The sequence below is a fragment of the Colossoma macropomum genome, unplaced genomic scaffold (assembly GCF_904425465.1).
Source record: "Colossoma macropomum unplaced genomic scaffold, Colossoma_macropomum, whole genome shotgun sequence".
NCBI lineage: Eukaryota > Metazoa > Chordata > Actinopteri > Characiformes > Serrasalmidae > Colossoma > Colossoma macropomum.
Window position 1 is genome coordinate 23,524,836 of NW_023494810.1, and position 20,272 is coordinate 23,545,107.

General features: G+C 39.6%; 1 protein-coding gene across 1 annotated transcript in view; it reads right to left on the reverse strand.

Annotated features, from left to right (window-relative positions):
* The window catches only part of kif21b (kinesin family member 21B), an 87,450-nt gene that overhangs the window by 36,885 nt on the left and 30,293 nt on the right, over positions 1–20,272 (reverse strand). Inside the window, exons 2-13 of the mRNA XM_036559230.1 lie at positions 16,198–16,420; positions 14,302–14,484; positions 11,389–11,538; positions 10,139–10,273; positions 9,622–9,801; positions 8,162–8,277; positions 5,580–5,775; positions 3,397–3,586; positions 3,162–3,225; positions 2,614–2,838; positions 788–911; positions 2–140 (exon numbers count right to left, since the gene is read on the reverse strand). Of these exons, the coding sequence (XP_036415123.1) occupies positions 2–140; positions 788–911; positions 2,614–2,838; positions 3,162–3,225; positions 3,397–3,586; positions 5,580–5,775; positions 8,162–8,277; positions 9,622–9,801; positions 10,139–10,273; positions 11,389–11,538; positions 14,302–14,484; positions 16,198–16,420 (1,925 nt within the window). The remainder of the gene's footprint in view (position 1; positions 141–787; positions 912–2,613; positions 2,839–3,161; positions 3,226–3,396; positions 3,587–5,579; positions 5,776–8,161; positions 8,278–9,621; positions 9,802–10,138; positions 10,274–11,388; positions 11,539–14,301; positions 14,485–16,197; positions 16,421–20,272) is intronic.

Genomic DNA, 20,272 nt, shown 5'->3' on the forward strand with positions numbered 1-20,272 from the left:
CCTTTTTCATCGGAGTCAGAGTCAGAGTCCACCAGACTCTCATCACTGTCAAACTCTTCTTCCTCTCTGATCTCTTCTTCCTCATCCTCCTCATCTTCATCACAGCCACTCTCCTCCTCAGGAAGAGGGTACATGCCATCCTAAACAGATACAAAATATAGACACAAAAGATTACGCAAATATAAGCCAATAATATCAGCCAGTATTGCTGACCCATGGTTTTATTTGTCACAGTGGAAATACTGACAATGACGTGCAGATTTTTGACCAAGCCAGGATGATACAAACTCTCAATCTCTCAACGGGGCAAAACCTTAAAGAGGTCAACATGAGACACTCCTTTTTTAACTACATGATGACAACAAAGGCTGACCTGGTGAATTTGAACACCATCGTGGTTACAAAAATATGTCGAAAGTACCCAAATCTAACACTAATTTAGATAAAAGAATTAATAAAAATGAGAAAAATTAGAAATAATAAATAGAAACCAAAACCACAAATAATTATGAGCAGCACAACCCTCATGCTACAATATTTCTATTGTTTAAGACGATCAGTGTCTGCTGTTTATTCGAGTTTAGGAAGTGTGACAATCTCTGTCAGTAAAGCACTGTTTAACTACAATTCTAACACAGAAATATAAAATACACTAATTGTTATCAAATTTTTAACTCTGTAAAATCTGTATCGCCCAAACAATTTTCATATTAATCTGGTCCTAAATGATTACAGAATAGCATGTCTAAGAATCTTAAAAGATTAATTTAAAAAATTGTGTACTGACTACTTCAGGCTCATTATCAGAGTCGCCATCTCCATTTTCTCTGCTCAGGACGCTCTCTCCATTCTGCTCGTTCTCCTGAGCCTGAAGCTTCGCTCTCTTCTTCACGCCCTTCTCCCTCTCTGGACTGTAGAAAGGGAGAAAAACATAGGTTCGAAAAATTACCAAACCATAACATGCATTTACTCATAAGTATCAATATGGCTGGCAGTATTCAAAGGACCAATATGTGTTCATTCATACTTGCATGAGAAGTGAGTACTACTTAACAGCAATGTGGAATGTTGCACAGTGATAAGAAGAGAAGGCCCACAGCAGTGTGTAAGCTGGGAAAATGCATTCAGCATGCATTCAGAATGCAGGTTATACTGATGTGCCCAAACATGTGACCAGCATGTTATATGAGACAACTGGTACAGATGGCACCCTATAGCACACTGGCTTTTTACATACTGCATATAAACACTGGCAAAATAAGATGAAACCTCCACTGTGTGAATATAGTACTGTATAAATATATTGCACTGTCCTGTACAAAGTCACAGTGTCTGAATGGTACATTATATAAAACACTGTAGTGTATGAATATCCTGTATTAAATACACTCTACTGTACAAAATGTTACATACTGCATGAGTATTTTGTATTAATTAAACTAGGTATAAAAGAACTAGGACCTCACTTTGGAAATACTACTCTTAATATCTTGTGGACATCTCAGCAGCACAAGGTCACAATTAACAGAAAGAGACACAAATGGCCTCATCCATATTGCTTACTGAGTCCTGTTTCAAAACTCTAGTGAATTTGAGCAATCATAAAGCAGTCTAATGGCAATTTGATTTGACCAGAGGGACCAATAACTGCAGGAAAAATTAATACCAGGGCTGTTGCTTCTGCCCTTGCTAGGTCTGAGTCATTCCTCTGACTGACCCATAATAACTGCAGAAGCACTGTGGATCAAAGAGCTCAGCCATTACCTGAGACCCCTTCCCTATTAGAGCCAAATTAGACTCTTCCACTGCAGTTGCAGTAGGATGTCCCACTACTCTTCCTCATTACACAGAGATTTATGGAGGGCTATTTGTATCTGTGCCAGCTTGTTGTCCTTCGCTTTAATCAGAGTCACACACACATTCTCAAACACTTGCACAATTGCAGATAAATCTGCAGCCAGCAGGTTTTATAGCTGAAATTAGACTCTGTGTTGCTGTTGTAGGAGTTAAGGGACGCGATATCGCTCTTGCCAGCAGAAAACAGAAAACGTATTGGACGTTAAGAAAGAAGCCTGCTTTAGTCATTTTGCACCATGTATCATGACATACCATAACTCACCAGCCACTTTATTAGGAAAACCTACTTTGCACCTTGTGGAGTTACAGTGTTGATGCACAGTTTGTGTTATCAATCTTCTAGCCCTTTATCGATGGTCAATTTCTGAGCAAAGACCTCTTCAGTGATGAATGGGTTAGAGGGCAGCTGATGAATTGTGCATTAAAATCTGATTACAGATAGGCTGCAGTCCTAACTGACCCTTTAACAAAGCCCCACCCCTCAGGTTAGCACTGCTACATCTGATAAGCTTTCAATAGCAAGAGGAGATGAGTTATCCCACTAAATGGCAATCGGTAGGAGCAGGGTTTAGCACAGGGTTAAATGTGCAGCTTTATGACCGACACATAAAGTAGGTGTCGGTCATAAAGTGACCAATGAGTAGAAAGTTGCTCCACTTATGCTTTGAATTCTTCTTCCACATTATCCACATTACAACTGAGTAAAATGTTTCTGTCAAATCCACAGTCAACCACGCAGCAGTCATCTCTATTCACCTCTTGCGCCTCTGATTCCTCTCCTTCTTCTTCAGTCTCTCGATGTCCAACTTGGCTCGACGAATCACATCCGTCATCTCTGCCTCCATGGAAACGGAGGGGGAGGAACCCAGCGGGAGCCCAGGGGCGGAGGCATGGGAGGGAGGGTAAGGAGAGCGAGCAGAGAGACGAGACACACTGCGTCTCAAGGATTCATTCATCGCCTCACTCTCCAACAGCTTAGACCTACGACAAAAGGGGAAACATTTACATTTAAAGATGGAAATATTTTGTACAGAACTGTTAGGCTTACTGTTGATAATGTGGAATAGTTTGCAAGGAACAGCTGAAAAAAAGCTGAAGTTGCTAACAATAAATTAAAGTTAACAGCCACTGATTAGCATTATGCAAATGATGTCATGCAAATTAGTGGCTACCAGCTTCCAGTCACTGTTAGAAAGATTAACATGTTTAGCAAAGCTATTCCTTTAATTTTATTAGCTATTGTTCTTCAGGAAAGATGAAATAAAATAAAATGAAACCTAAGAGGCAGGGCAGTAGTGTCTCACCTGAGTTCTTCAATCTCTCTGATGTAGTTTTGAATCAGATTACCAATCTCCTCATTAGTCTCACCTGAAGAGAAACCACAGGATTCACTGCTTAGTCAATCAGCAAGCTTGGTTAATCAGCTTTTTATCTGAATTACATTAGGAAAACCCACAAGGGGCCGTTTTAACAACACGCTGTAACTACTTTTCAAAACTCTCAAAGTGCTGAAAGTTAGCCCATGTTTGTGGCTCTGACCTGTCTTGGTGAGCAGCAGGTTGATCTCATTGGTGAGAAGCTGAGTGACTCTGGTGTTGAGGTGGTCGATGGTCTCCTGCATGGCCTTCACGCGCATCCGCAAAGTATCGTTCTCCTTCTGCAGCATGGAGTTCTCCTGGAACAGGTCGCTGAAACCTTCTGAGCCATCCTCACAGGCCACACGTTTTCCCTGCAGAGAGAGAAAGAGCAGTGTCTTTCACACATAAGTTATACTTTGGTGGTGTGCTCAAGCACATGGACACCAAGTATATTTCAACCATTTAAAAAGTTGCATTTTTATTAATCTTTTTTGGAAAAAAATCATGCAGAAGGAGACAGCAAACAGTTAGTAACTAGCAAAAAATTGTGCTTTCTCTCAATTTCAAAGAATGCCTAGTTGAGATTATAGTGCACTTTCTTAACAGATGAGTACTGAGAAATATTTTAACAAGAAGCCGTACAAAAAGGAGGAGAGACTCATGCCTCTGGTATCCCGATGTGTGCTAGTTCACGGTGTCAGAAAAGCACTTTGCCGTTATTAAGTTAGCGTAAACCTTACTTAAATACAGTCAGAAGAAATGGCCATATCTTAGAGAAGTACATCTTGGCTATTTTAGGGAATGAACCTTGAGTAAAATACGTTATTTGGGTCTCTGTTATCAACATTTCACCTTTTTTTTTTTGCCAGTAATTGTTTTTTTTCTGTCAGACACAAAACACTTCAGTTCACTGTTGTTCTGTGGTAGCTTTAAAAAATTGGCTGATAGGCTGCGGTGCAACCTACCTGAGCAAAAGGTTTCGAAACAGATCTAAATCGTCATTTTTAAAGCACTAACAAATATGCCACATAAGAACTGAGGCAGGCAGCAGATCAAACCCTAAATTTTTATGTGTATCTATACAACAGGATATAGCTTCTCAGGGGAAAATGAGCTTGAAGAAGACAAAGACATGCATCAGGCCTGTAAATAAAAGTCTTTTTGTCACTAATACTTGTGTGTAATTGACCTACATAGCCTCATAAATGATAAACTTTGTGTATTTGTAATAGCCAAGCGCAAAAAAAGTTATGAATTTTGTTGTTTATTTATGTTTTTGAGCCTGTGTCTCCCCTTCACCCCCGCTCTCCACCTCACAGATATATTTCAAATCTGTGAGAAACATTGGAGGGGGACAGAGGAACGGAGAAATAAGAGGTAACAGTGGCATAACCACTGGCAGCCCAAGTAGGGCCATTACATTAGGGCGAGGCCTGTAGCAATGTTTGTATTAGAAGCCTTATATTACTTAGAACTTGCCCTTTTTTTTAAATCACTGAATGTAACCCCTCCAAAAGTCTTCTTTGATTGCTATCAGTCATTCTTTATAAGTGAATTAACCCCACTTTCTACCCTTATCCTTGCTCCACTGACCTCAGCCACTTGAGCCTCTGTACAGCTCACGTCTACTGCTACTGTTGCTAACCGCTGACCAATAACCGCTAACACTAAGCCCCAATTCCCTCTCATCCAGGTCATCACAGAGCCGCAGCATTCAGCCACTGCTTCGGTCCACTGACCTGCCACTGGAGTGAGATCCTATAAACCCATATCCTGCTAATCGCTGTTGTCATTCTCCTCCACAAACCCTCCCCGTCCTCCACTACCTACAACCTTCCTAGTCTACCCTCTCTAGGACACACAACTGGTTTCCTACTGACAAAATAAGTGAAAGATTAGAAAAGAGAGCTTTGTGGTGTTGGAAACAACCAACTTCTTATCAGGGCCACATTAAATGTATTATAATGGAGTGAGAAGGTTTCAAGTTATGCTAGAATGATGCCTCAATTTCAGCTTCAATTCTTTACTGTGTGACTAAGTAAATAAGCAATAGGATAAACAATAGGATCTCTTCCTGTTTACTTTCAACCCTGCTTGTCCAGCAAACTATCTGACAGCTGACATCCTGTTGGCAAAGACACATCGCGGGGAGACAATGGCCAGAAAATGTCACGATTGTAGAAGATATTATCAGAAATGTTGTATGCTAAAAAAAAGGTTTCACTAAGCAAACAACAAAACTGTAAGTCTACATCACAAGGTGTGTGTGAAGATGCTACAGGAGAGCTTATGAATGAAAGCTAAAGGAGCTACTTAGCATGATTAATCTACTGATGTTTCCTTCATCACCATCATCTTCCTCACCGCTTTGTACTCCATGAGCTCCATCTGCAGGCGGGCGATTTCAGCTCTCAAGGCGCTAATCTGCTGACTGGTCTTGTCCTGGTTCACCACCACCTTATTCTTGATGTTGCGCGCCCGGTTAGCGTACTTCAGTGTGTTCAATGTTTCCATGAAGTCCCGGTCTGAGGGGCTGACGCAAGCGATCATCACTGTTCGACTGGGGATTGAGGGGTAGAGAAAGAGAGAGACAAATTGAGAAAAGGAGATGATAGGAGAAGAAAAAAAGAAGATAATACAAAAGAGAAGAGAAGTGAAGAGAAGAGAAGAGAAGAGAAGAAGATGGGAGAACAGAGATGACAGGAGAATAGAAATAGAAGAGAATAGCAAAGAATAGAAGAGGTAAATAAGGTTCTCATAACACAAAAACAACACACCCATATACAAATTTACTCAGTCAAACACGCTACCTCTCTCTCTCTCTATGTGTGTGTGTGTGTGTGTGTGTGTGTGTGTGTGTGTGTGTGTGTGCATGCGTGGGGCATTTTTGCATGCTTTGTGATCACGCTAACTGCTTGAAGGAGGATCTGTGGCTGCAGGCCCCTAATGTTTAATTCAGAAGAATTCCTCCTCACATCCCAAATCATAAACATGTGCATGTGGCCAGCCTGCTCTTGCTGTGGGCTAAATATCTGCACCCTGGACTTACACACAAACACACACACACACACACAGAATGCATGCATTAACCTTCTCAAGAGTGGGAGAGAAGCAACAATACCTTCACTGTTCACAGTAATACATTATGTGCATGCACTACCATCCATGTTGCGTCATAAACAAAATCTTGCCAACTATGTGTTTGTGTAAATGGTACACAACATTCTAAAGAGCCATATCTTTACTGAATACATGGGTTAACCCTATCTTATCTAATGTGTCACCAGCAATACATTTAGCGATACTGTCTTTGTCCCCTTTAACTAAAATCTGCCCCCACAGTATTTGTTTTGCCTGCATGTCATACTATAATGCAATACTATAATATAACACACACTGCAATGCCTACTTATAATAATTAATAATATTTGCAAAAGAAGTAGGAGCTTTTTGCCATACAGATATGTGCCATAAACTCTCGCAATATCAGGTTCAGCTCAGCTGTTTCAATGCCTGCCACATAAACCTGAATCTTGTTTTGTTCCAGCCAGTTTGTAAAACATTGCACAGCCCATTTTGCTTTCTGTTGGTTTCTGGCTTATTCCAGTTTGTTTAGTTTTTCTGCCATCACAGCTGGCGACTGACAAGGTTACTCAAACTCCTCTTTAGAATCTGACAAAATGGGCTGATAGTATCTTACAGAAGTATGTATTTTCTGTTTTTGTATGTGCTAAATTTACATAGAAATGTAGTAATGCTGTGTTCACATGTTGGCAGTAGACAGACAAATACAAACAGGATATTTCATTGTTTTTAATGGAGCCATAACTGAAAATTTAGCCACCACCAGCTGCGACGTATTGCACACAGCAGTAGTAAGTGGAACGCTCTGTCAAGAGTTTTCCCAACTTTTGCCGTCAACTGCAGCAGTGAAATATACCAGATATCATTTTTTTGAGAGCCATGGATGCCAAACATCTCATTGCTGAAGTCCAGGTGAGTCCAATATTGTACAGCACAAATTAAATTAGTACAAAGTGTCCTCCTGCCTTTTCCCATCTTTATAGATTTAGATTTTTAGATGTTTACTTACAATATACACTGTTAAAGATCTCCTACTTCCTACCCTGGAAACCAGACCTTAACTAGCTACGATATAGCTATAACATTTCTGTAATGCATTTCTATAATCTTAAATGTAATATCAGTAGCCGATAGTTAACACTTGGTACTACCACCTGAAACTTGCAACAGTCTAGCAATTACAATTTCTGTCTCCTTTCAATTAATATCCTTATAAAATCAGGAGGGGTCATACAGCTCTCTTTTCACCACCTGATTGATTTGTTTCTCCTCATCCATTTTTTAGTTTAGTAGTGTTTTGATGAAAGGTGGCTGCTATATTTGTTGATGTGGAACATCAGTGCGATGCAACAAAAATAGAAATGGAGCCGTCACATCTGGTGCACACAGCTCTGTTGATTACAATAGGAGCATTGGTTTTATCGCTGTTGCTCTCTTGTGTTGCTTGCTGTTAGGACTAGAAGGTTATTGTTATAGTTATTTTCAGTGGCCTTCTTATTTGTAAGAAACATGTGACTTTAACGTCGCTGATACTTTTTTAACGCCTGGTTGTCATTGCTAGGTTACAGGCAAATAAAGCAGAGTGATACTTAAAGAGATTTGGTCAGAGCACCATAACTGGGAGATACAGGCACTGGTAGAACACCTCTTAGCTAATCACAGTGCAAGGTCTGTACTAACTGTGGTGTAATAAAAGAGAAAAATACTTTAAAAGGCAGAAATATACAGAAATGCCAGCAGTAAAGAGCTAAACATTAAGCTGAAGAAAAATATGAACCTGTATGTTCAGTAATTAACAAAACCTGGTATAAAGCTGTATTTTTTTTTTGTGTGTGAATGTGTGTGTAATTTGGAAACATTACCTGTTCCCCCCCAGTGAGTCCTGCAACAGGCGAGTGAGTTTGGAGTCTCTGTAAGGCACATGACCAGCCTTCTTACTCTGATCTCCCAGTGCACTGATCACATTACCCAGTGCCAGCTGCAACACACACAAACACGCTCTGTCACACACCCCGTCACACTCCATCACATCCCCGGCTCACTGTTACATAAGTGAGATTAAACTCTTTTAAATGGCTCCACTTACTGTAGATTAACTGAGTTACAGACACAATGGGCCCTGTTCTGGCTCTGATCCAAGTCCAGAAATCGTGCCTCTTATTATTAGTTGCTTTATCACAATGCAATTACCTGCACCTTCACTGGCCCCATCTGACAGAGGAGCTGGAGTAATGACTCTCACAGATCCCGCAGCTGACCAAGGCATTGTCACATCACAAAGCACAAGAAAGTGCTGAGTGCACCAGAAAGCCCCTTAGCAATAATTAGTTCCAAGAGACTTAAGATGTACTTGTAAAAAAAACCCTGACAAAGCAAGTCTACTGTATAATGGTTAAAACGATGGTTTGGCCAAAAATCACACATTTCCACAGTGTTGATTAGCCAAGACATGTTTAGTGTCCAAAGAGTGCTTCTTTATCTTGTACAGGAGCTACAAGGCTAAGGTAGCTAACAAGTAATGGAAGTTTAAAGCCACCAGCTAGTATGCTAGTAAGTTGGGGTGGCGCTGGGCAAATCACGTTTTGTTGATGGTAAAAATAGATTAACATATCCTCTACAGAGAACACACTTCTACACATTTAACGCACAATTATAATTAGCAAAAGCTACGGCACATTTTATATTTTTTGTTTTCTTATATTTTATACATTAAACTCAGCCAATAAATAAAAACTGTGCATGAATATTTAAGGCTAAATACCATATTTACGTTTGTTCCCTGTAGAGGTTGTGTTGATTCTTTTCCACTTAGGAAATAAACAAAACATAATTTAACCAGGGGTGTTTAAGCTTTTGATGTACACTTCAAACCATGCTGACTTATTAAGTAATCTCAAATAGACCTGCTGATGTGGTTTCTGACACTGTATGACATTCTGTTATCTATAAAAATGGACAAAGGTGTCTCACATAGCTAAAAACAGTAGTTACAGCCCCCTGGAAGCCCACATATTGTCTGTGTCTTTATCCATTTTTACAGAAAACAGTATACCACACACTCTCAGAAAGCACATAAGCAAAGCTATTTGAGATCACTTAACAATTCAACACAGCTCGAGGCAAGCATGATGATTCAGGCATGTAGTTTTTAAACATGCTAAAGGGTTTGTATTAGCTTCCGTTCTTTACTTGCAATGTTAGCTTCATATCTATGGTGCAAAACTAAAGAAGGAAACTTCAGACACCAAACTTGGATGTGAACTAATGAGTAAAACTGTGTACATTTCATTAATTCAAGGGACATCATGGCTGAGGCTCGTACCAGGCCACAGTTGATGGAGATGCCTTCTCGCGCCCGTTCTCCCGTGGCTCCTGTGCGTTTGAGCCGCTCCGATCCGGCCAGGTCCACAAAATGAAACTTGGCGGTTAAGGTCTCATACTCAGACTGGGAAACGGAGCCATCAGCCACTCCATTCTCCTCAGCATTTACGGACCCATTCACCTTCAAACAGAAAGAAAAGGACAGGAGAATGCATGAAGCATATAACATAAGCATAGACTAAAATGCTTATAAAGCATTCAGTTCTTATTCATTACTTATCTATCCGTTTTAGATATCTAATGCTGACAGGCAGGTGTGTTTCAGAAGGTATTTAATTGCAGATTAGCATAAAGAACTCCAGTCTGTTTCTTAACTCAAAGCCTGTCTGAACTTGTTATTGGCACAAATTTAGTGCTTCCAAATGTGAAACGGAACTGTCTGGCAACATAGACAGAGTGTATATCTTCCATTAACTGTTATTGATTAGTAATTAGTGAACAGAAAGCCTGGGCTGTACCAGATGGGGCTGGGGACACATTCTCATCTGGCACAAGTGGATGGTGAAGATAGCATGAGAGCGGGAACTCTGCGCGTTCATCTGTGTGCTGGCGGTGGTCCGAGACAGAGCGCCAAGTTTCAGGCACTGGAGGAGCTGAGGACACAGCATACAGGGGGGTCAGAGTTTCATTCTGTATTTATGTACACATTTGCAAAAATAAGCCTACTTATGCAGTGAGATGAACCGTCTTATATAAATGCTGTTCATCAGTGCTCAATATTGTCATCTCATTATCTCTGTGAGACAAGTAAAAACATGATCAACCCAAATACCCAAAGTCTTCAGCCATTAAATAAACCCAAAGGAATAAATACTTAATGGAACTCTCCCTCCCTCCCTCTCTCCCTCTCTCTCTCTCTCTCACACACACACACACACACACACACACACCCACACACACACACTCATTCACTCACTCTCACTCACTCTCACTCACCTGTTGATAAAACATAGAAAAGTTTAACCCTTTAATGGTGTGCCAACCATTTAACCATTTCATCAATAACATTTTAGTTATGATATCATATTGAAGAATATGTATTCATGCCTAAAGGATAAACTCAAGGTAGACTCTTGACACTTACAGATGCACACGGACTGCAAAGGGAGTCAGTCCATCCAAGGCAAGCAGTTTAGGGCTGGCTTTTCTTTAATGTTTTTGCCATTTTTATGTATTTTTTATACATAAAAAAAAATCTTTTGTGCTGTTGCACCATCATACAATTTTCTTATGCAAACAGACTATGCTACAAAATCATTTTACATAACTTTTCATGTGTTTTTATACCTCATCTTCCAAATGTCTTCCAAATTATATTTTTTTCAAAAATGTCATCAGGTTTTACTCATTGCTCACATTTATTACAACAAATATGTCACAAAGTCTTTTCATTCGGGTTAAATGATACAAATATAAATAGATTGCTGGAAATGAACTCACCCGTTTGACAGAGGCTCAAATTAAAACATAACTTTGTGGTTATTGTTCTTATTATTGCCAAATCAAATTTTCCATTGCTCTTTTTGGTAAACAGATTAAAGCTGAACATACTCAGTAGAGGTAAAAAGTAATCATGAAGCTGTAGTAATAGTAACAATGATAATAATAATAATAATCATATGATAAGAAGAAAAAGAAGAAAAACTAACAGATATCTCTCTCATTTAGTCACGCACTCACTGACACAAACAGCACAGAAATATCTGACCTCTTCCTCTGAGCTAACCAGGCGTGAGGTCACTCCTGAGGTGTAGATGCCGCCACTTCCATCTTCGTGGATCTTAATGTTGGACTTCCTGCCTCGAGCCTCAGGATCACGTGCGCTGTCAAACAGGTCCAGGATCTCCTCATTATAGAGCTGCAAGACAAATACACATGCATTCTGACCCACCACTGACCAAAGGTCAAGAAGCCAAAAGGCAGAAGAAAGGCCAGCCTTTTAGCCACAGGAGCTGTGGCGACCACACAGAAAGCCAAAGGGGGCCCTGATCATGATAAATAGTGATAACCACACTGACTTTAGAGACATAGACACAAAGAGCAACAGTTAAAGGGCGAGGCAGAAGAAATGAGTTTTCCAGAGTGTTGGCGTGGGAAAAAGAAAGCGGTCCTCATTCATCACAATTGTGTTCTGAGCATAAAAACAAGCACAATATTCTTCCATTTTTTCTTCAGTGTACATGTACAAACAAACTCACAATTGAATTATCAAAATCAACATCAATATCATTAATTATATCACTAAAAACAATAAAAAAACAGTACATTTCAATGACAATAATAATTGCACACATGGAAGTACTAAAATTGTAGATGATCAACATGTAATTTGTAAATGTGAATCTGAATTTGGAGACCTGGATCTTATATTAGCTCCCTGGTCCTTCAAGTATAAACAAACAAATAGACGAGGACCAGTGTGTTGTTAAATGAATGCCTTTTTAAATAACATGAATCAAATAAAGTGCTGCACTGACAGTAAAAGAGCAACAGTCTGTTTAGCACAATGAGTCATGCATAATTATGCTACGGCATTTTGGTAGAGATGCATTCAAACGCAGTGCACTGCGCGAGACGAATTAACCAAAATCCAAATAATGAGTTGGCTGATTGCCGGTTGCTTAAAATAATAGATTTGAAAGAGAAGAAATTAAACATTAAATTGAAAATCATATTAAAAATTAAATTGGGATAGTAATCTAACGATCTGTGTGCTTTTATCTCCTGTGATGTGTAGGCTGATGGTGCATTTATAGGTAATTATAGATGTCTGGATATGTTATCGTGGGCAATAACACATAATCAGGCCTCAAAGAGAACTTACAGATTTGCTATGGATCAACATCTTTGATCAAACAGACTTTTTCTTCATATCTTGATTTGGAATCCACAGCCAGCATTGACTGCTCATACACATTATGCTCTTGGAATGTCAACAATACGGCCGTGGGATGCTTTTTCTGGGTTTTGTGAACACGATCTACATTCTTCATGTAATACTTTTCTGTAAATGAGCTTTTAGAGGCTTGAAAGTCATCTTCAGACATCTGGTTCCTATCACTACCTCTGTGAACAATTCTTTTTCTAGAACAGAGCATTTCACATCAAGCTACTCTGAATGACTTTATTTACATCAGGATAAGAGATAGGATAGGGACTGAATTCAGAATTCAGACACATGAAGAGGCAGATGCCACAAGGCTGAGAGAGCAAACCCAGAAGACTTACACAGAGGGCTACACTAATAGAATAAGGGGCATATTACTGGCCCATTAAGACTGGCTCTAGGGAGAGCCTCATTCATTTACAGCAACAGAGATACTTTTGAAAAATGCCCCCAGTTATAACCCAAGACAGACACCCTAGGAGAGGAGGAACCTTGCTGAATCATGTATTAAAACACTCAAATGTGGGTTTATACTCATTACCCGAGCCTTATTTGAACAGAGTGTGAATGACAGTGTCCAGCTCTGTGTGTGTGGGCTGTCAGGACAGTTGACTAATAGGAAGCTGAAGACGGACTTCCCTGGGCTTTTCCCTCAGTCTGTCACCACTCTTTCCGTATCACTCTTTTCCTTTTCACTTAAGCCATTATCCTATCTCACTCTGTTTCAACACAGACACACTATCCTACATGCATGATGTGATTTTATTCAGCTGTGCTGGACAAGATCATCAGTCTACCCAAACAGACAGGGATAAATGGGGTTATAATCCAGACAGGAGCTGTGCAACCCCCAACCATCTGCTTCCATTAGCTTCATCAGCATTTCTACTTTGTTATACATGCATACTTAATGCAATCAAATCATAACCATTACATGGTCCACAGGGGAGAAAATAATAAGCAAATGAAAGCACCTAAGAGCTCAGTCAGAGTTATAAACCCATGTTCGAGACCTCTCTAGTAGGGGGGCGCTATTTTAGCCATGTTTGTTATTGGAATATCCAAACAATATTGTAAGCAAATAGCGCTAAAATATACCAACAAGATATAATTTGCTTGAGTAAAAATGAAAAAGAAAAGGTTTATTATTTGTTTATTGCATGCAGCTAGCATAAACTGATGCAAACTGTCACTGTCCAAAGAAAAACAAGTATCTCCAAAATAGTAACAAAGGCAAAAACACTTTTACCTTTCACAGTAGGTCAATGTAAAGAGATTTTATTCCAAGTGAATTTTGAGCATTTCTATTGGTCCATTCATCATGAAATTTTCATACAACATAAAGGACTGTTGTGTTGAAATGATAAAAATCACCAAAAACGAAGATACATGGTTTTCTTTGGACAGCGACAAAATGCTTTCAGCCTACATGATCCATTTATCCAGTCAGAAGGCAAGTGTTTACATGATTAGTGCCCGCAGCTCAATGTATGAAACATTTGCTGTGCTTCAGATAATAATGTAAACAAAGCAGTTCAATATCTTGGATGGACAATTTTCACTTGGGGACAGAAGACAGTTTTCAGGACAGTTCTTGGGTGGTTAAAAAGTACACCTGGAGACCACGCTCATATTTAGTCTCTAGCAAGCAAAACACTTAACTGTGACAAAGCATGAGTGACTTTGACTGAATGGTATTTGCATTGCATTTTGTGTTGTGGATGACTGTCTCACCTCGAGGAACTGGGCGCTGACTTTGAACTCCGGCGGGTGTGTGCCACGTTCCTGAGCCTCCAGCTGCCGTCGCTGAATGCCCTGGAAAAGCTGGCGCACAGCACGTGGGATGATACCCTGTTCTTCCTCGCCCACAGTCACGTCAAAGCCTGTGCCCATTGTGTACGTCTTCCCTGAACCCGTCTGCAATCAGGAGACAAAATCACACCACAAGAATCTAATCTAAAACAACAGTCCACAAGTACACTGATGTAGGCAGTTTAGTGTCTGCAGCTTAATGGAAAATAATGGCACTCATAGTTCAAACACAATTAGACACACTACAAACATTCAAACTGGAGTGTTAGATAAAGCAATTTAAATTATACATTATTAAAGAGAGTATCTTTGAGGCAACCTTGCAATAAATATACACAGGTATACAGTACTGTGCGTGAATTAGAGACCACCCTTCATTTATTTTATTTCCTGTCTAGAAGGCCATTAAGCACTGGTCATTCATTTTGCAGCAGATATTTCTGAGGAGATTAGACATAAGATAATCCCAAAAGCAGGAGTTTCCAAAACTGGATTAAAAAAATATTGAAAGATACAGAGAAAATAGGACTCCTAACAATCATGCAAGACCTGGTAGACCACCAAAACTCATCACCATCAGATAAGCAGTACTTAAAGCTTTCATCTTTGAGAGATGAAAGATCTACTCTTGCCTCAGATTTGAATAATTCTACAAGTGTTTCTGTCCATCCTTCTATTGTAAAAAGACAGCACAACACTATGAGTCTGAAAGGATGTGTAGCTGCCAAGAAGCTGTTACTGAGAAAAGGAAAAAGAAGAAATTTGCAATTTCTGTGTGCTTTTTTCACAAATCAAATAAAAGAAGCTGCTGCCATTCTCAGAACAATAGACTGGACACCCCAGAGTCCAGATCGCAATACCACTGAACTGGCTTGGGATTACTTGGATCGTAAGAAGCAGTTCTGAAGTTTGGAGGTATGGAGATTTCCTTGAAAAACTGAATGCAAGTCTCCCACGAATAACGGAAGCCATAATAAAGCCAAGGGGTGAATGCCCTAAATACATAAATAAAAACTTTTATAGTTGTCAAGGCTTCTGTGTAATATTCTGTTAAAGATGTGTTCTTCTTTTTTCCTGGAACTAAAATGAATAACGTACTTAATGACCATTTGGACATGAAATTAAATGAATGTAAGTTGGTCTCACTCAGCACTGTACATACAGTGGACAGAATTAGAAACAGTATGTCACATACAGAGCAGACTTGAAGGTGTATGAAGTTTAAGAGAGCTGTATGTACTTGCTTGATCACCCTTCCCTGATTTCTCTTATTTATCTGACCTTTACAACACTCACACCAACAATACCCTGGGCGCTCAAATACAAGTCAGGCAGTTAATCCTGACCGCTTTCCAACAGAGACGGATGAAGTGGAGTGTGTGATGTATCGCCTGACAGGCCTGTGGTCGCATGAGAGGCCTGTAGTCTAACACACAAAGACATTCAGCACAGCTGTCACCTCATATCTGCCTTTTAATGAGATCGGTCATGGGGTCAACGCAACTTTCGCTTCTGCTTCATTCATAGAATTAATCGCAGGGGAAATACGGGTCTACTGTAGTGAGAAAGCTTGTAGTAAGTGTTCAGCAAACGTTATGTGCTACAAAGGGCACTTTCAGTGCATAGCGTAAGATATTCCAGATGAGATTTGCAAATGCGTTCCATCCAAATGTATTTTCTCTGTGTGGATTTAAATAGCTGAGGCTGGTGGGCTTTGTGGTGTGGGTGCTGGTACGTGACTTCATAAACAACCTTATGTGGCTCATTTGGATATGATTTGTGCTAGGAGCAGCTGTTACATGCGTGTGTTGACCCCACCTGGCCATAGGCAAAGACTGTAGCATTGTATCCTTCGAAACAGCCCTCGATGAGCTTGTGGACGCAGGCACCATAGATCTGCTGCTGCTGGACATCTATGTCGAACACGAAGTCATAAGTGAAGGCCTTGTCTTTGCCCAGCAACACTTGGGGCTCTCCTGGGGTCACTGAGGTGCAGATGTGGCAGCCCTCGATTTTCTCCTTCGCCATCTGAGGCCGGATCCTGCCATAGAGACATACACATACACTGATGATACATATCATCACTGCTTTATAAGAGAAGAAAAAAGGGTTCTTAACTTCATTGTTAATGCATCTTAAAATAATATAAAGGGCCCATAAAAGAGTTTGATTTCTTAAAAGTTCTTAAAGTTTTAAAATGTACTGTTTATTCCCCAGTCTATATGGTTCAAATGTGGAAATTAAGCTTCGAAAATAAACCAGTATGAATTCATCACTTTTGTGATGTCACAAAAAACATGTATTTATATATATTTGCCTATTTAATCTTTAGCAGTTTAGCTATGCCTGTTAACGCTTAACTTATAAGGCATGTTTCAGCTTGCCTGTTTTTTGAATGAGGCGTGACTAAGGGCAGCCAATCAGAACAGAAGCAATTTACATATATCAGTCTTTAAAGCATAACAAAAAATAGCCTTTTTTGTTCTAAAAGGTCAAGAAGATGCTAGAAAATGGTCATGTAAAAATGTATCAACTATTTTACGGTACATAAACCCACACAGACATCATGAGTGGACCTCATGCGAAAATAAAATTTAAGACAAATGTAGGAAATGAGCCCGTTAAAAAATTTTTGAAGCATTTCTGTTGATCCATTTGTTGAGAGACACTGACACAATGTACAGGACAGCTGAGGTTTCCAAAAAAAGTTGAAAAAACAGAAACTACTTGCACTCATTAGTACTAAGAACTGTACTAAAGGATTTTCCAATGTTTTCAGAAATAAATGTTTCAAACCAAGCAATGCAAAATAAGAATCATCCTAAAAAAAAAAAAACTCACTAAGACCCTAAGCTAATTAATGGGTCACTTCATTTACTCAATAGGTTGAAATTTCTATTAGAGTAAATTTAGATCTTATGTTACTCACAACTTAGGCTGAGCCTTCAGTATCACACAGATTATCTCTCTTCAACCTTTTAAATGAAATCACCTTACATGAGCAAGACAAATGATAATGAGAAAGACTTTCTCTGCAGTATTTCCACAGGTAACCTTCCACATGTATCTGTTTGAGTTTTGTGAGTAATGAAGCATTTTTTCACTGGTTTGGGTGGCAAAGCACAAGAGACCCCTGGTGAGGGATATAAGCTTCTTTGGGTGATGAGGCTAGGCAGAGCGGATTTAGGAACAGCTCCAGCCCCCTCTGCTTCAAACTGAGCACCCGGCCCCCCATGGAGAACTGCAGAGATCTGTCGACTGCAGCTGAGCAAAGGGCGCACGCTCCACACACAAAAATCTGTTTCCAGCCGCTAGCAGGTCTCATTCTTACTGTTCATCTTAATCCTGTTTTACATAAAAAGCACATTTATGTGTAGGGCTGGGTATCGTTCAAAATCCATCAACGGTGACAGCAGATTCCGTAATGATGCTTTTTTGGATACTTTTTTAAAATTACAAACTGAGAGTGGATGTGGCTTAAACAAGGAATGAGAGTGAGGCGCTGGAAGTGTCTGTATTTACAGACTCAAACAGATTTCAGACTAATCAAAAGGTGCTAATATTCATAAGATGCATGCAGAATATAGAATCTATATCTAGATTTTGGAATGTTGTCTACTTGACTACTGACTACTTGGGTGCTAAAAAAGTGCTGTTTAATGACATGGACATTTCTGATACTCTGTAGTACTGAATATTCGATCAATGCTATCAGTAAAAAATAAATAAATAAATAAATCATTTCCTTTCCAAATAAATAAATAACAGTTCCAATTTATATAAGCAAGTTTATTATTCAAATTGAGATTTGTTTTAAATTATATGCATGAGGGTGCGATAGGCAATTGGTTCCACTAGATAGAACTACAAAAAATGAAGCCTGCAGCTAAAGATTTTCAGAGAGGGTGACAGCACAAATATAACAATGGACCACACTGAACGCAAACATCCTGAAGACAGACACCTATTTATCCCATGCTCTCCAATAGAACGTGTATTGCATGCCAGTGTAAGAAAATCACACATGAGCGTGAGAAATTATAGTGAAGGAGGGGGAGGATGACGATGACTTTCAAAAGCTCCTGACGCACACCGAGCTAAAGCTAGTCCTACTGAAGGCATTCCTTTTAACTTGGGCCAGTAATGAGAGGTAATTATAACTTTAGAATTTTCCAATACAGAACTTACAGTAGGTTATCACTGTATATTTCAGTCATTCTGATGTTTTTTTTTCTTTTTTGTCATGTATTCAAGAACATATTACAGTATAAGGCATTAAAACAACACAACAAGATGTGTGTGCTCATAAGTGTACATATATCAATTTTTTTATAATAGCTTCGAACACGGCTCAGCCAAATAGATCAGAACTGAAACGATGTGTTATACTTGATATTTTGATGGGTTGCATCCTTAATTTTAGCCTTATTGGTAAACAAGTATTAGCTGACTAATGATGTTTTTTTTCTGCATCCCTAAATTCTTTGGTTTTGCATCCCTAAATAGTTTATGTTTTTAATATTGTTTGAAAATAACATGAGATATTCAAAAATGTATTATAATTTAAAACAAAAAATGCTGAATACATCAGAGTGACTGAAGAAACTATTTACACGGTGGGTACATACACATTAAAAACAAGATTTAATTTTAGATTTTTCATTTGGAAACTGAATTTAATTTTGACCTAAAAATGAGCCCATGCTTTACCAAATATTGTTATAATCGATTACACAAATAAAATAATGCAATTTCCCTTTAGGATCAATAAAGTTCTATCTAGCCATCTAAAATAAAAATCAGTTCAATAGGAACCTTCAAACGCCTTTTTATGCCCCTGACTTCAAAACAATGAAACAATTTAGATCAGTCCCTCATAAAACCATGATAAAGGGCATTTCACAAATCAGCCATAAAACTCCATTAAAAAGCATCTGCACAAAGAACCCTGTCATCCAACACACTCAAACGCGCACACCTCCTGCCCCTCCCCCCCAGCGCTGCTGACTGTAGCAGTTTGTGCCCCAGGTTCGCCTGCATGTAAAGAGCTACCGGCATTCCTTAAAGCAGCACTGCATCTCCATTACAATACATTCCTCAAAGGTCATTTAAAGAAGCTTCTAAAGACACCTTGACATGATAAAGTGGTCAGTGAAGGAGGCTATTAAGGTTAGTACATATTATCTGATGTACTAGCATCATTAAAGAGAATGCCATTAGACTGAGATTCATCTATTGTTTGTATGAGTGGGATCGGTAATGTGTGGATATTGCGCTGACAGCGGCTTTGCTTTATGAGGCTTTAAATGGAGGGGCGTGGAGGCCCATAGGACGCCGCTGAGAAATAACCAAACCGTACACACAAGGCAGAACAGCAGCCTTTGTGCTATCAAGGACACTGCATGTTAGTGTGTACATCACCTAAAAACACTGGATACACAGTGGAGCTCAGTTTTAATTCTTGTTTTACAAATAGCCATTAACCCTCTGGATTCTGTGCTGAAATTGATTATTAGAGTAGCTTGAGAGATGCTCAAATTGACCCATTGTGACAGGAAACGAGGCAGCCATGAATAATCAATCTGCACACGCACAAGCACACAAAATCCCTCGACACTAGGCCAGATCCATCCTGCTTCACACACACACCCACATCTACATCGGCCTCATTCTCTCTAACTAGTCTGTAAACCATTGCTTCTCCCCTGACCCCCCCCTCTGCCCAGGCTCAGCTGGCCCACAGCCTGTCCATCACACTACCCCCACCGTCTAAAGGACTGAAAATCTAAAGCGCATTGATCAGGACCACAAACAGCCCACACATCGTACACTTCAGCCACTAAAAATAACCCCCATACTCGCAGCTCAGACACAGAACCTGCCTGATTCACAC